The 17444-nt window shown below is 40.8% G+C and overlaps 1 protein-coding gene across 1 annotated transcript in view; it reads right to left on the reverse strand.

The window, feature by feature from the left end:
* Positions 1 to 243: 243 nt before the first annotated feature.
* Positions 244 to 17444, reverse strand: part of RET (ret proto-oncogene) — a 78767-nt gene continuing 61566 nt past the window's right edge. Inside the window, exons 14-20 of the mRNA XM_038140202.1 lie at positions 16342 to 16556; positions 16119 to 16241; positions 14415 to 14485; positions 10410 to 10547; positions 8368 to 8467; positions 7295 to 7442; positions 244 to 5416 (exon numbers count right to left, since the gene is read on the reverse strand). Of these exons, the coding sequence (XP_037996130.1) occupies positions 5259 to 5416; positions 7295 to 7442; positions 8368 to 8467; positions 10410 to 10547; positions 14415 to 14485; positions 16119 to 16241; positions 16342 to 16556 (953 nt within the window). The 3' untranslated portion in view covers positions 244 to 5258. The remainder of the gene's footprint in view (positions 5417 to 7294; positions 7443 to 8367; positions 8468 to 10409; positions 10548 to 14414; positions 14486 to 16118; positions 16242 to 16341; positions 16557 to 17444) is intronic.

Genomic DNA, 17444 nt, shown 5'->3' on the forward strand with positions numbered 1-17444 from the left:
CACCGTGGTGTCACAGTGGAGCCCCTCCTGCACTCAGAGCTGTGTGTTTGCTGTGCGTAAGATTACTCAACATGGCAAATGTCTGTGCAAAGGAAAAGCTGCTGTGCCTACTGCTTTTCTGAAACTAGGACAGGATCAAGTCCAAGAGAGATGCTCTTTCAATTCCAACACACAACTTCATATCCCACTTTGTGCAAAATGAAAATCTGTGTTCACGTTTTGGCAGTCTGACTCAAGACCATGTTTCTGAAATCACAGACTTTAATGGAAACATAAAGTTGATACACAAAACAACATCTGAAAACAGATCTGAAACATCTAAATTGGACTGTGACAGGAGCAAGCTTTGGTAGAATTGGATTATTTAGAATAACCATCACAACGCCAACAACGAGTCACTCAGGATTTACATCCCAACATTTGTAGCAAACGAAAGGTTATCCTTAACCATGGCAGATTACAAATAAAGACAGTGCTGATCATTTACTCTTCCACATAGAACATGACTCACAGTCTGATTGTTCTCCCAAATATCAAGTCACTTTTTGTAAGGACAACATTTTTATATTCCACCTTAACAAATTCCAGTGACATTTGCCTTGAGTAGTTTCAACAGCAGAGTTTTAGACCAATTTTTCTGTGCAACTGTTTTTTGTTACTTTCAAGGTAATAGGTTTATTTGGAATTACATTATGGCAGTGTCCTGTGCATGGCAGTATATGCAATTTGGAGCTGAGAGGAGGTCTCCAACCCACTTAACAAGACTGCTAACAAAATCTCTGTACTTAAGTATCTGCAAAAGGTGTGCTGAGGCAGAGGACATCCTGTGGCAGAGCTGCAGGAGGGGGTGAGAAGGCTACATAACTTCAGGCTGTGAAGGAGTTGGATGGCTGGTTCCAAGGGCAGCCTGCAGGAAACCCACAGCCAAAGAGGCAAAAACTCCCCCCACCATGCACACACAGAAGGGAGGAGGGGTGTCAGTAAGGCAGAAGTATGGAAACTTGAAATGACAAGGACCTGCTGGAGGAAGAGACTTCCCTGAAGCCTGAGGTGACCCTGCAGAACCACTTCAGCACTCTGCAGGCTAGAGAGGGAGGACCCATCACATCAGGAGCGAGGCTGGAGCTGAGTCAGACAGCCCCACCTGCTCCCTGTGTAACAACCAGCACAACTAGCAAAGGTGACAGGTGAGAGTAGCAGGGGACTCTCCTCTGAGAGGCACAGAGGGACCCACTCATGAACCTGACTAATTACCAGAGAGCTGCAGCAGGGATGTCACCCAGAGCCTCGTACAGTCTCCTGACCATTATCTGCTGCTGCTGTTCCCTGTGTGCACCAGGGATACAGCCAGGAGTGCTCTGAGTAGCACCAAGGACATTACAGATCCCTGGGAGTGCCACTGAGGGACTCAAATGCTGGCAGCTTTTTCATCAGTCCTCCCTGTCAAAGGGAAGGGCTTTGAAAGGGCCGGGTGAATCTGGCAAATCAGCAAATGGTTAGGGGTCTAGTGCCACAGCCAGGGGTCTGGCTGCTCCTGGGGACTCATGCTGAAAGCCTGGGCTGGTGGGGGCCCACCTGCCAGGAACAGCCAGAGCATCTCTGGTCACAGGCTGCCAAGCTGGTGAAGAAGGCTTACAGTGAAGTTGCTGAGAGAGGGAATCCTCAATCCATTCCACTCCCACTCATTTGATGCCAGCACCAGCAAGGGATGCCCAGAGCTTCGAAAGGGATTGCAAATCAGGAAGAGAGAAGCTGAAGTGGTGTGCAAGGGAACTCCAGCCATTTCTGCCAGTAAGTCTGCTCCATCAGAGGCCCAACTTAAAAGCCTTTTTGCAAATGCATGTAGCATGGGGGGATAAACGAGCAGCAGGAGACTGTGCACACCTGCAGGGCTGTGAGTTTACTGGCATCAGCTATGTGCTAGGATGGCTCCTATGACTGGAGTGTTGGAGTGGAAGGATGCAGGCCCTTTAGGAAGGACAGGCAGGAAACAGGAGAAAGGGGTGTTGCCCTCTAGGTCCATGACCATGTGGAGTGTTTGGAGCTGTACTGGGGTTGGATGAGGAGTTTATGGGCAAAGGAGGGCAAGGACAAGTGACATTATAGTGGGAGTCTAAGGCCACCCAAGCAGGAGATGAGACCCAAGCAGATGAGACCCTCTACAGACAGAGAGGTGCTGCCTCATATTCATAGGCCCTGGTCCTCATGGGGACTTCAACTACCCCAATATCCATTGGCAGGACAACACAGCAGGACATGAGCAATCCAAGAGATTCTTGGAATGCATGGGTAACTTACTTCTCCAAGTGACCAAGGAGTAAACGAGGAGAGTTACTATGCTGGACCTTGTTCTTTCCAACAAGGAGAGGCTGGTGGGGAATGTGAATCTCAAGGGCAGCCTTGGCTGCAGTGACCATGAAATGGTGGACTTCAATATCCTCAGGCCAGCCAGGAGGCACAGAGCAAGCTCACTAACCTGGATATCAGGAAGGCACACCTTGGCCTCTTCAGGGATCTTCTTGGTAGAGTGCCATGGGATTAAGGCCTGAAAGGAAGAGTGACCCAAGAAAGCTGGTTAATATTCAAGGATCACCTTTTGCAAGGTCAGGACCAATGCAACAAAGAGGAAGTCAGGCAAAAATGTCAGGAGACCTGCATGGGTGAACAAGGAGTGCCTGGACAAACTCAAACACAAAAACGAAGCCTTTGCTTCCCCCACAGAAAAAGGGTGAAAGCAAGGACAGACAGCCTGAGACGAATACAGAGAAATTGTCCAAGCAGCCAGGGATCAGGTCAGGAAGATAAAGTCCTGATAGAATTCTATCTGGCCAGGGACATCAAGAGCAACAAAAGAAAAGCTTCTACAGGTGCATCGGTGAAAATGTGAGCCCTCTCCAGAAAGAAATGAGAGACTTGGTTACCTGGGACATGGAGAAGGCTGAGGTACTCAATGTCATTGAGTACATTTTTGCCTCGGTCTTCACCAGCCAGTTTTTCAGCCACTGAGGCCCAAGTTTGCATGAGCCCCTTTGCTGAGGTGGCAAGGCAGGGACTGTGAGAATAAAGAACCACCTACCACAGGGGAAGATCAGGTTCTGAACCAGCTAAGGAACCTGAGGGTCCACAAGTCCTTTGAACCTGATGACAAAATGTGGAAAGGGTGACAGCTCACATGGCATCACTAAGGGCAAACCCTACAAACATCCTTCTATGACAGGATTACAGTGCTGGTGGGCAAGAGAAGAGTGACTGATGCCATCTACCTGGACTTGTACAGAGCATTCGACACCGTCTTACATGACATCCTTGTCTTGAAAGTGGAGAGGCATGGATTTGATGGATGGAGCATGTGGTGGATAAGGACTTGTCTGGATGGTCACACTCAGAGTTGCTGTCAACAGTTCAATGTCCAAGTGGAGACCAGTGATGAGTTCCTCAGGGATCAGTATTGGGACTGGCACTGTTTGACACCTTAGTCAGTGACATTGACAGTGGGATCGAGGGCACCCTCAGCAAGTTTTTCAATGACACCAGGCTGCGTGGTGCAGCTGATACAATGGAGAGAAGGATGCCATCCACAGGGACCTTGAAAGGCTTGAGAGGCGGGCCCACACAAACCTCATCAAGGTCAACAAGGCAAGATGAGGTCCTGCACCTGGGTCACAGCAATCCCAGCACAAAGACAGGACAGCTGGAGAATGGACTGAGAGCAGCCCTGTGGAAAAGGACTTGGGGCTGTTGATTGATAAGATGCTCAATATGACCAGGGAATAAGTTTTTACAGCCCAACAAGCCAACTGCATCCCAGGCTACATCAAAAGCAGTGCGGGCAGCAGGTCAAGGAGGGGTTTCTCCCCCTCGACTCTATTCTTGTGAGACCCAACCCAGAGTGATGCATCAGCTCTGGCATCCCCAGCATAAGGACTTCATGGACCTGTTGGAGTGGGTCCAGACAAGGGTTACAAACACTGTCAGAGGGCTGAGCACCTCTCCTATAAAGACAGGCTGAGAGAGTTTGGGCTGTTCAGCCTGGAGAGGAGAAGGCTCTGGGGAGGCCTTAGAGCAGCCTTTCAGTACCTAAAGGGAGCTCCAGGAAAGCTGGACAGGGAGATTTTACTGGGGCACGTAACGTTAGGATAGGGAAATGGCTTTAAACTGAAAGAAGGCAGGTTTAGGTTAGATATTAAAAAGAAGTTCTTTACTGTGAAGGTGGTGAGGTACTGGAACAGGTTGCCCAGAGAAGTTGTAGATTCCACATCCCTGGCAGTGTTCAAGTCCAGGTCGGATGGGAATTTGAGAACTTGGTTTAGTGGAAGGTGTCCCTCCCCACAACAGAGGAAGGGCAGCAGGGCAGGGAGCTGGAACTAGATGACCTCCAAGTTCCCTTCCAACACAAATGATTCTATGATGTTACTAATCTATTCTATTGATTCAGTCTAAAAATCCTGTATAGCCTATTTTTAACTCATAAAATAAACTATGATGTACAAGACTGTATGTTTTAACATTACTAATATGAAAAGTGATGGAAAGTAAATGTGTCAGATGAACATTCTTGATTGCCATCAGTCTATACAGCTTATCTTGTATCAAATTTATCTCCATTGTGCTACAGGTAAGAGAAGTTAAGACTAATAAAACAAATTCTCTTCTCATTAAGACAAGACAATACATTTTACAAGACTTCAAATGTTGAATCTCAAGTCCTCTATTGAGTTACTAAATGTTTGCTTCCAAACCAAGATATTGGCTTTGTTAGTGCCAACATCATTCTAACACTTGTCATTTGATAGCAAGTTCAGTAATCTGGGAGCCTGTTTCCCTCCTCCCTTCTATATATTGTTTGTGCTTCCTGCTTAGATCAAGTGGTTGTATGCTAACAGCCACTATAAAAGTAGCAGTTCAAGTACGTTTTACCATCCCAGAATGCTGTAACACAGGATGGTTAGTCTAAAAACCACTGAGGATGAAGTGCAAGGCCATTTGCATTAAGAAGTTGCCAAGTGGAACCATATGCAAACTGGCAACTTAGAAAGAAGTACCAGAACTACAACTCTTATCCAGCTTGATATGTTTTCTGAAAGGGCAGAGTACCAATTATAGTCTTCAGCATAAATAACACACTTGAAAAACTACCAATAAAGGGATTTGCCAATTTTCAAGTTAATTGTTGATTGTACAAAGAACAAGTCAATGGACTTCCCACTCTTTGCCTCCTTGCTTTCCTCAGGAGTCCATTACCTTTCACAAAGAAAATTTTAGCTATCAAACTTGTCCATAAATTTTGCCGCTGAGTGTGAAACCATCCAGTTAGCATATACACTATCATTTGCATATCTTGAAAACACAGAGTTAGTGCCATCGAATCTTGTGAGTGGAACGGGGCTCTCCTCAGGCCAGTTCGGGTATGACATGCCTAAAAATGAAAACAGATAATTTTTTCTGCACTGAAGAACCATAACTTCACGTGCAGACAGTAAGGCCCTTGGCAAAACTCCCTTCAATACTTTAAGCCAGTCCACTGGATTTTGTCCCAAATCAATTCATATAAATGATGTTTTGAAATCCCTGAAGCAGAAATTCAGATGCAGGCAAAAAACCTGGATAAATTAAAGTGCTTACTCAATAAAAATTGTGTGCATGCATGCACATGTGCATAATAAAAAGTTAAGAATTGTTCTTCTCATAAGCCTCCAACTTTGCATAATTTTATATTTTAACAATCATGTAGCAATATATTGCTTTGCAAGAGAAAGTTCTTGCTGTACAGGAAGTGCTCCAAGAATTAATAAACCTATTTGGGACAGGATCCAAAGTCCATTTCAATGACAGAATATTTCCATTTACTTAGATGGGCGCTTTTCCTTTGGCTTCAGTGAGGTTCTGGGGACATTTTCACACCCCCACAGGGATCCCCTGCTCAATTTCAGGAAATCCCAGGAGTGCAACTGAGTAAAGTCCAACAAAGTGCTGAGCACTCCTGTCTTGATTCAGCATTTAAAGTTGTATTTCAGGCTTGTAATTATTTGCATTGAGTGTAGCAACTGTTTCTGTGTTCAGGCACAAGTGATAACCAAAATGGATGCAGAGTGCTTAGCACCATGTTGATTCAGCTGTGCAAGCACAGAACCATAGCAGGGTTGAGATTTTCAAAAACAGATATCTGATTCTGTTGCTTATTAAGCATTCAGCATCTGCCACCAACCTTGTGGCAACTTTTTTCTGCTACTTCACTAAGTGCCCCAAAATCAACATGAGTTGAGAAAATCTAATGAAGAAAATAATAGCTAAGGTATAGATCAAAAATAGACCCAAAGCCATGTATTAATGGCAACTTTTAAATTAAAAGATCCAACTTTTCAAAAGTCATACTGCTTGAAGAATGAAAAAAGTATCTGATGTTAGTAAGTATCTAAAACCATGTAGAGTATTTAATCAGAAGACAAAATATAGGAGTTTTGGCAAGAACCATTTTTACTGTCCATCTCACCATCACAATATGAAAGCATATGTTCTTTTTAAAAACACTTGCTACATCATTGAGTCGAGGTTTAGTACTAACATGTTCATAACAAATCAAAGGACGTGAAAACAGCTGATATTTTCCAAATGCCCATTGTCAATTAAGTTTTCAAAGGATTTTACATGTCAGTTTAGTCTGTATATAATATTTATATACAGTATTTCTACCTTCTGTATATAATAATCTGTTTTCATCCTATGATACATTAAATACATTTCAGCTTATAGATCCAAAATGTACTAATAGCAGCTGAAATTTAGACATCCTTCTGAATAAATGAAAAATGTTGCAGATGAGTCTTATCACTGAGTTATGGCAGAAAACAGTATTAAAAAAAAGTCTATTGCTTAAATTAGAGGTGCAGAATCTAACATATTTTAAATGTTGTAGCCTCCCCCAACAGGATAGTTGAATTAGATTCTCATTAGCATTTTATATTTCCCCTGAGAATACTTCCCTGATCTTTTTTTTTTTGCTTTTACTGTATATCTAGTCATTTTACTTATTTTCACATCCTTTTAAAATGTTTATTTTAGACACAGCTGCAAAATGACTAAAGGATGATCCTGATGCAAACTTTGACATTTACCAAAAGAAAAAATAAACAAACAAACAAAAAAACAACCCAAAAAAAGCTTCCAAGCAAATTTTGATTGGCTTCATTCAGACAAGAAACACTGTAATGGGGTTACAGAGTCTGAGAACAGTGCAGAAGAAAAATCAACTTTTTTGTGTGTTGCTAGAATCTAGTAAATGCATGTGAAATTCTACCATAGAGTTTGTTTTCAATCCATGTGGAAGGGAGGGTTCGAGGGAGGGGAGCATTATTACAGTCCACGAGAGGTGTCTCCTCTTCTGAGAGCCCATCATCGTACAGTAAGGAATCGGAGGGCGTGGAAGCTGCAAGGTCTAGGTAGTCCTGAGAGATGAATACACAAAAAGCTGCATTAATGCACGTGGCAGTGTTGCTGTTTGGGTAAAAAGCATAAATGGGCACCTGCTTTCTTTACAGCAAGAAACTACAGACCCACTGCATTCACCTTTCTCTAGAACCTCTGGCACCTGAGGAGGCTCTGCTTTCCAGCAGCCACAGCAGCTCTGGAAGCATCTGATTTGCCTGAACACTGCTAGAGACATGTGAATATTTCCCCTACTTAATTCTGCCCATCAGCAAAACACCTAACAAATTGAAAAGCTGTTCTAACTGCTTTGTTTGACCTTCAGCTGCTGGTGTGCCTGATCCATATGTATGCCTGAAATATATATAGGAAGATACATATGCATGCTTAAAGGACAAGGTACTCATATCTCATAATCATTTCACAAAAGCTATTACATAACAATGCATAGAATAACTATGTAAATATTGTCAAATAATGCTTTGGTTGCTGTTCTAAAACGAAGTATTTAGGTCACCAATAAGAATTCATTGGTTTTTATTTATGTTGCTGAATTGCTTTGATGCAAAAAAAAAAAAAAAAGAATGTGAAGCATTTTCAACTAATTTAAAATGCATGAAATACTACATTCTTCTAGTTCTGACTCTCTAACATTATTTATTTAGGAGTAACTTTTCACAATAGTTTTTAAATTATTACTACTATTTAAAGAAAATAGACAGGTTAAGGATAATCCATCCACATTTTGGGCTGAAGTCACCAAAGCTATTAGAAGAGGTAATAAAAAAGCTGCATGCATGTAGAAGGAAGCAGGTATGTAAATGCTTCAAGATTTGATGAAGAATAAGTTACTTTGCTTTAAAATAAAATTTAAAGTAATTATCTCTGTACATTCAAACTCAGAAGACCACAAAAACTTTCAAAATCGGTGCTTTCCACACTTACCCTACTCTTCACCATCATCTTCTCTAGCTCCTTGCTGATCTCAGTAAATGTTGGTCTTTTATCAGCTTCTTGCTTCCAACAGCGCAACATGAGGTTGTACCTGGGACCCGTCACAGGGTGAAAAAAACCCAAACTGTTAGAAATGGGTCATGCTTCTGCTCTGATGATTTACAGCACTGAACTTAACTGTGGCATGAAGGCCATCCACAAGTGCATCAATCTCTGTTGCAAGTAGGGTTAAATGTTCCCTGGAATTAACAACTGACACAACAACGGGCTCTTATTTTCAAGTCTCCACGAGTTTAAATGATGATGCACTTGGCTGTCCTTGAAGGACTGGAGTCTCAGGTTTCACTTTCTTGAGGGACCACCTCAAATGTAGGGCAGCATGCCAGATTTCTAATTCACTTTGTATATGGAACTGAGGAAATTTGTGTATCAAACTGAAAAACTCTGCTGTTATACCAAAAAGCAGAATTTTGGTTTTCATTTGTTCGAATTCTAAGTTTCTGTAAACTCTTCTTTAAAGCAAAGCCTAGCCTAAGACTATTCGCAGAAACTAATGTTCTTTTGATTACTTTTATTATTTTTCTTTTGATTAAATCTATATTTATTCTCTCTTTAACTGCCTCCTGTAGAGTGTGGAAGGAAAAGGAACAGAACTAAAGTTTTACCATCTGGTAAAGACTACCAGATGGACATTGGCAAGCTCTGGAAGCGTTAACTCTCCAACCTGTGCCATTCATGTCATTTTTCTAGCTCAGCTGTTCTCTGGACTGAGTGATCTGTCCACATAAGTGCTCTAATGGTGGAAACAGTGGGCTGTGAGAACTATAGGAAGCTATTGAAAAGCATTGCATTCATCCATGATCCCTCTCGTACTTGACTGCGTACAGGAGAGAATGCAATTTGAGAAAAAGGGTCCTTAAAGTGGGCTTTCACAAGATGTCAGACAAATTTCTGAGTAAAACAGAATAAAATCTGAAAAAAGTCAGAAAACAATGATTTAGCTTAAATTAAAAAATCCCAGAAAATCAGATGTGGTCAGCTTGTCTAAACTAATAATTATCAGTGACATAACATGTTTTTAGAATGAATATACCTCACTGAGATGAAATAAGTAAAGAATTAGTATTATACATTTGTTAGATGATATTTGCCAATCATTCTTGTGAACTGCCCTAAATTTGGAAATACTTAATGTTTTTCTCTGTATGTTAAAAAAACTATTATTTATACTATTATTTATTTAAACCTTTCTTCCTCAGCCCAGATGTGGTCAAAGCATCCTTCCAACTGAAAATCAGCCAAAAGAGTGGTTACAATGATTAAAGCTTGGGAACTTTCAAAAAACCACAGCCATGATGAAATTTGCAGGCTGAACATAAAATCATGCCTCATCTCCAAATGCCATGGAAGATCACAGACAAAAGACACTTCACATTTACTGTGTTTTAATAAATCAGCTAACGAATTATGAACTGTCTCCAAAGCCATGGGCTTATCAAGTCACAGAAAATTTTTATCTTCAAGGGTGTAGATTTCTGTGCCAAGGTACCATTTTTCCTCTGGAATGCCAAGACAACTTATAGACAATGACTGTGCATGGAATATCTGTTTCAGTTGCAGAAAGTACTATGACATTTTCTTGAATATTTCAGCTACCACTTTGTTTTAAGGAAGTTTCCTCCTTCCCCCACCCTCAGAAGTTTTGAATGTACAAACTCTTAATTGTTTGGCAAGCATGTTATTGAATACCCTACAAATGGTTAGGATATAGCTGTAGGCATTCTCTGGGCAATTTTTTCCTCTCGCTTTACTGTTCACTAATTTCATGACATTCTTTCATTTCTTTCTTTACTGTTCACTAATTTCATGACATCTGATGTCTTTCATGACATCATGACGTGCTTTAAAGCACGATGTATTCTGACTATATCTCTAAAAATACAGAATAGTATTTATGAGGTATTTATTTAAACCTTTTTTTCAAGTATATTTAACAATGTTTTCTGAATCTAATCAGATCAAGAGTTACTTACATTTCTTCACTGCAGTTTTCTGGTCTCTCCATTCTATAGCCTGTTTTTAGGAGGTTAAAGAGTCTTTCAGGAGCAATACCTGGGTAAGGATTGCCTCCTAAAGTAACAATCTCCCATAGCAGCACTCCAAATGACCATCTGAAAAAGACAAAACAAACTTTTATATAGAGTGGTAGGTTTCAGGAGCTTAGTGCGGCATTTACACAACAGATCTCCTCCTAGTATTTTCAGAACCCAACAAAATTCAAGACACCTCACGCCAGAGCAGTTGTTCGGATGCAAGCAGGGCCACCCTTGTTCCCAAATACTGTTCATTGAAAAGGTTAGCAACCAAGACAGTAGAGAAAACAGATACCCCTCTTTTATCCATTGACAAAAGCTAATTATACTCTGGGAAGTTCCATCTTCTCTAGACAGCAGAAAGAGGAAGTCCTTCCTCTGGTGGTCCAGCCCAAAGACTTGTTCCTCTGCTGCACTGGGCTCCTGCAGCAGTCTAACTTCCCTAATTAGCTCTTGTATTCAGAAATAACTCTAAATTAAATTTGCAGAGTTACCACAGGACTGGTTTGCTGTCTTGACTATGAGGCAACACAACATGTTTATTTAAATCATAAGTAACACCTTTGATTTCAGCTGGTCTCTTGGGCCATTTCAGTGATTCAGGACTTAATTTTATTCTTAGAGTTGATGAAAGAAGAGGAAAGAATTTCCTCTGGAAATACCAAATGCCTAAAATGAACTTTGACACAGAACAGAAGAAACCTTTTCCTGAAATGAACAGAAGAAAGTGAATTTTTAAACCTACTTTACTGCTTAGCTCGAACAAAAAGACCTTGCATAATGGGAAAGAAATATTTAGATAAATTAGTCAATTTCTGGAGAGCAAGCCAGAAGAAAAGAGGCAGAAATGTTTTTCTTTTCTTACTGAAAGGCTTTTTGAGACACAAAGAAGCTACAAATCACCCTGAATCTGCTCAACTGACAACTGACAAAATCTGGATGTTTGAAAGGAAGGAAACCAGCCAACACTGGGGCTGCTCAATGGGATGCATCTGGAAGCAAAACTGCATACCATTTATGAAAATGCTAGCTTTGGGCAATTGCTCTGTAAACTCCATTTTTAAGAAAATTTTAGGAAGTGTTAGACACCTACTGCCAAACCAAACAGCCATGTCTAATTCCCTATGAAAATTCCATCTCAAAATGTTAGCCAAATATCTCACCTCCTGTCTGACTCCCCTTCCACCTGTGCTTCTCACATTTTAAAGAATAAAAGTAACCCCAAAGGTACAGCAGTAAAACTTGCCAAATTGTCAGAGAAGTCAAAGTGACTCTCACATGTTCCCAAGTGCTATGCTGTCATTCTTCTGCCTAATGCCATTCACTGAATTAATTTTTAATCACTCTGCACATTCTTGAAAGCTTATGAATATTTATAGCATTTTCATATACTTTATTAATATTTCTCCTCATACCCTTTTTGAAGCCAATTACACTCTGCCATCAGGTTACAATTCTGTCCATGATTAATTCAAATAAACTTTGGAGCATGGCAGGTTTTCTTTCTAAAATCCACTTCTGCTTAGGAGGAATTTTACAGAGCATGGAAGGAGGGATCAGATGAACAATTTTGTAACTGAACAGTAAGTGAACATATCAGAATAGAATGCTATAGAATGCTGCAGTACTTTCAGAGTGTTATACAGATTAAGTACGACAGGAGGAGAAATGAGAGATGAAAAGTTTCCTGCTGTGTTATGTTTTTTGTGGAATAAAAACATGATCACAAAAAAGCCAGGAAAGAAAAGTATGTGAAGAAAGACAGTAGGTTAGCTTTCCACTGATGTCATAGACCTCTGAAGCAAAAATGGGGTTTTTGTAAATGCTGGCAAGTGGTACTGTTATTCAACTCTGCTAACCACTAACTATACAGAACAGCTTGAGAAGGAAGAGGGTGGAAAACAGAGTATCAGGAAAAAGGGAATATTGGAAAGGCTGTAGAGTAGTATGTTCACCTAAAATATAACTGCATCACCATAAACAACAAAGAATATCCATAAAATAGTATTTTCAGTGAGTGACGTTATCTAAAGCATCAATCAATGCAGCCAAAGGAATACTTCATTGTTCAGTCTGCTGCTCTGAAATGCCACCGTGGAACCTGGTGCTGGAGAGGGTTTGCTCTGCAGCTCTGTGTGTGTCTCCGTTCGGCTCTGCAGGAACCTGGTAAATTAGGAGCTGCTGTCCAGCACTCCTGGATTATTTCGTGTACGATGACACAGCACAGGTGAGCCAGCAGCGAGACAAAGGCACAGTGTAAGCACAGCAGACACCCGGAGCCCTTCTGGCACTGCATGGGAGCAGAGGTGCAAGGCACAGTGCCGTGCTCCTCAGGCACCTCCAGGAAAGCTGGGCAACCAGCACAGCTCCGCGTGGAGATCCTAAGCCAGCCCTGGGAAGCAGAGAAGCAACACAGCACCAGCACATTGTGCTGCCCAGGGCGCTGAGCTGGCTTGCTTGATGCCAGCTGGGCAATCTCTGCATGGTGCTGGATCCCACTGACAGGAAACACGCTCCTGGGCTTACTTAATAGAACCCCATCAGGAAAACGGAATGGGAGGAATGCTATTGGATCCAGATGATCAGTCAGCAATCAAAGAAGAGGCAGTTACAGGACAACACAATCTGTTCTGGCCCCAAACCATAGTGACGAAAACGAAGAAATTAAAAATATGCTTAGAAGTTTTTAAAGGAATTTTAACGATTCTTTGGGAAAAGCAATTTTAGAGAAGCAAGTCAGCACAACGGGTGCTCTGAGGAGGATAAAAAGAGCCCCAGAAAAACCTGTATGCTGACCTAAGTAAAAGTGACATTCTCTCAAGAATTATCCCTATTTTTTCCTTTTCTTACTCCAATGGATACTAAGTAAAGGAAAATACTTTGGAAATTCATTTTATGAGGAATTGCCAAGGCATGCACAATATTTTATTTCACTAAAACTGCTCTGATCTGCAGAGAGAAGAGTAAACAGTGAATGGTAATAATTTCAGAAGTAAAAATCCAAAGGTGCACGTTTTGACATCCTGCTATTATCACAGTGTTTTTCCCCTCAAAGAGCAATGCCACCCCAATTGGCATTTTACTCCATTTGAGTGTAACAAAAACATTTCTTTGGTCAGATGCTCTCTTTCAAGGCAAATTTAGACAGTACCAAGATGCTACCTAGCAGAAAATCAGGCCTATGTACTGCTGCTTTTACAGTCCTTTAGAGGGTTTTCTCCTAAATAAATAATCTTTAGCTTTGGAGTCCGCCTGATGACTAGTCACAAGCAACATTCACCCCAGAGAGAAAGAAATGAAAAGTATCTGATCCTGAATTAAAAATGTCTACAAACACTCTTCTGCCTGTCCCATGCTTATCAGACATGGGGATGATTTAGCTGTGGTTGCTTTGCCTCCTCTTCATCACAGGTGAAGATTCCAGCATATCCATCTTCAGGGTCTCTGTTCCTCTAATCATGAAAATAAGCTTGTATCTTGGCACTGAAACTGGACTGAGCTGACTGGAGTTCTGTCATTGATCTCAACAGGAGAGAAGTCAGGCATTAAATTCCCCTTCCTTTCTTCCACTCCAGCCCTCACCCGCCACTCAGTGTTACAAACAAGTGATGAACAGAACAGAGAAGTTCAGGTATGACCATTATCTGTAGCCAACTCCACTAACTCGTGTCTATATTCAAAGTCAATCATGTCACGTGAACAGATCCAACCCTTGCTGATTTCAACAAGAATTATGCATACAAATACCTCTGATAATATTTTATTCAGATTTAATTCAACAGCAAAATTCCTGGGCATCAATGCCAGTTGATGGTGCCAGCCTGACTTCCTTCATGTTTCTTTGCAAGAGTAGTGGCTTTGGCTCCTACACACCTTGCTGTGCTCCCTCCCCCAGCTCCGTAAACAAGCACACAAACCAGAAAGCACTCAAGAATTTACACTTACACATCACTTTGGGTGGTGTAGATATGGTCAAATAATGACTCTATGGCCATCCATTTCACAGGGATTCGACCCTAAGAGGTAAAAAAGTAGTAATGGTCAGAAGATTAAGTTTCCAAGTGAAAAAACAAGGTATTTATCTTCCAAATAGTAAAACGCAGTCTGTCCATACTACAGCACTTGGAAATGCACTTATGATTTGGCATTTCATAAGAGAAAGGAAAACAGTGAGGAGAATTGTTGTGTTTAAAAAAAAACAGGTTCATGTCTTTTTACACACTTCAGCAATTTATTGTGTGCAATAAGCTGGTGTGGCTTTTTGCAGGAGGTCACCAGTTTAAGTCAGATAAACTCAACAAAGAGCTTTGAAAATGTGCAGATGCAAAAATGATGAGAAATGATGATTAAAGAGGAAGAACTATCTCATTTATACCAGGGATGATGCATAAATAGAAGCACCTGGATGTTACAGATACCTTTGGTTTCAGAGCTGAACCTGGACAGTCATATTTGGTTACTAGTTTCTAATGGAATCTGCAAGTTGCTATTTTTCACTGGCAGAAATGCACTGAGAAAATCTGAGTAATTCATCCCAAATATTCATGAAAATCTAGGTATGCAAAATTTCCAAGATGTTTCATAATCTTCACAGTATGACTGGCATTCATATGCCTTACTTCTCATTCTCATGAAATCCATATATATCGATGCAAAAAGTGTTTCAGCAGGGTTTGAAACTTCCTCTTCCTTCTCAAATTATTCTTTTCCCTGTCTCCCCATCCAAGCAGACAGATGCTTGTTAGGCTCTAAATAATACTACAGCGAGGAGTTTATCAGAAGAGCAAATATCCACTCAGTACATCATGCCCCACCAAACAAAACTAAACTGCCAAACTGCCTTTATGTAAATGCATTTCTCTTAAAATACAGAGCAACTGGTACAAATCATTGTAAAAATGCATCCTTCAGAAGATAGCTAAATGAACATGGCAATGCCCTTTTACATAAAATCATGACTTCTAGAAGTTGTTTTTTTTTCTTCACAACTCATTTTGACTTATGCAACATTTACTAGCCCTTAAAAACAGAGAAAGCTAAACTAAAAATTCACAGTATTTATGGAAATCTTCTCATAAAATTTTAAAATTTTCACATGCAAAAAAATTCTGTTGGCAGCTCCTTCATATTAAGCCAGGGAACTGAACCACCACTGCTCATTTGACAGAGTCAGTGGGAAGCTGTGCTCACGAACATCACGTCTAGCCCAGGACTGACTTGTGGAAGTTGTGTGGAACTTGATATAAAATGTCTATATATTTTCCAGCTCTTTGGTATTTTTAGTTTATATTTTAAATTATAAATAGGAAGAGAGAAAAAAAAGGGGTTTTTTTTGTTTGTGCTTTCATGTAGTTTGAAGAGGAACTGGATAAATAAGGAGTGGAATGAGAAAACTGAATAAATGAGGAGTGGAAGAGGTAATAGTTACTTAAAGATGATACACATTTTACATATTTATATATATGTATTTCTATCCCACTGGTTAAGTTCATGCTTTTGCTTCATTGTCATTTTTAATTCCTTAAAATAACAATCCAAAGTTAATAAAAATAACCACTCTCCTTTTCATCCATGCTCAAGTCCCACAGTATAAATTAATTCCCTTGATCAGCCAATAATTTTCACTACTGCTTTTAACACACAGTGTACCTTGCTCCTCTTTACATAGGAATCTTCTTCATACACATCACGTGAGAGGCCAAAATCAGAAATCTTCATTTTGCGCCCTTCTGCCACCAACACGTTCCTGGCTGCTAAATCCCGATGCACAAGCTTTTGGAAGGAAACAACAGGAGTGGTTATGCTTCTTGTGGAGGAACCAGCTGCTTGCTCCACGTCTATCACACGCTGAGATCATCCCCGCCTGCCCTACCTTCATTTCTGCGAGGTACTGCATCCCTCGGGATATCTGCCATGCAAACGAAATCAGGTCTCCCATGGTTAAGGCTCTCTCATCAGGGTTGTCCAAGTAACTGGAATTTCGGTTGCCGTCACTGCCCACGTAGCTCGGGCCAACTTTTCGACTTTCCCTGAGGAAACTGCGCAAGGAGCCGTATTTGGCGTATTCCACAATTAGATACAGTGGGCCTGAAATAAACAAACACACAGGTCAGTAAACAAGTCATAGATAACCATTTTAGAGGTCTTTTTCAAACACGTCTCTTCTAATCAGCACATCGTTTTGAACAGTCAGAGGCTCCAGACACTTTTGCCCTTAATGGAAAAAGCACTGAGTCAGCCATGAAATAGGAGTATTTTTAGTTAAATCCTCTATGCAAAGAGAATGAGTTTCAGGCTAAAACAAAGCAGAAAGCTGGCTCTTGCCTATAATCCCTCATCTAGATAATCTGAGACAAAAAAAAACAGACAACCTTCACACAAATTAGACATGTGAAACAGCCTAACTTAGATAAACTTTAAAATTAAAATAATCTTCTTGATCTGTGATACTGAGGTCAAATCATCTGCTAATTCCAGCACTGTGTTTAAGGTGCCCTTTGATAGCACTTAGAAACATTCTGGCATTACAATCCATTAATTTCTCCTCCCCATTACCCACATGAATAATACCTACTCAATAATACCTACCTAGTGATAAATACATTTGTGTGCTGTATCAAAGCCCTCCCACCTCATACACTAACAAATTAACTTGATATTTATTAAAAGCCTGTGACTCAGAAACATTTCACTTCCGTTGGGATGAAAAATACATTGTACTGAAAAGGAAAAAAGCTAACCTGCCCCAGTGGCTCATTACCTTAGCAAGACTCAGAGATGACTCACTCCTGAATTACATTCTCTGTCTACAACTAAAAAGTGACATTTGCAACAGAACTGGGTGGGCAAAGAAGGCAGGCCTTTGCCCGAGGTTGCAGAATCCATGCTGTGATTTTAGGCTGCACAATTGCAGATGCAAAAGGAATAGAATGTTGCCATGCCACTTCACTTAAGAAGAGCAATTCCGATGCACAA

The sequence above is a fragment of the Motacilla alba genome, chromosome 6, assembly GCF_015832195.1.
Source record: "Motacilla alba alba isolate MOTALB_02 chromosome 6, Motacilla_alba_V1.0_pri, whole genome shotgun sequence".
In the NCBI taxonomy this organism is placed as follows: domain Eukaryota; kingdom Metazoa; phylum Chordata; class Aves; order Passeriformes; family Motacillidae; genus Motacilla; species Motacilla alba.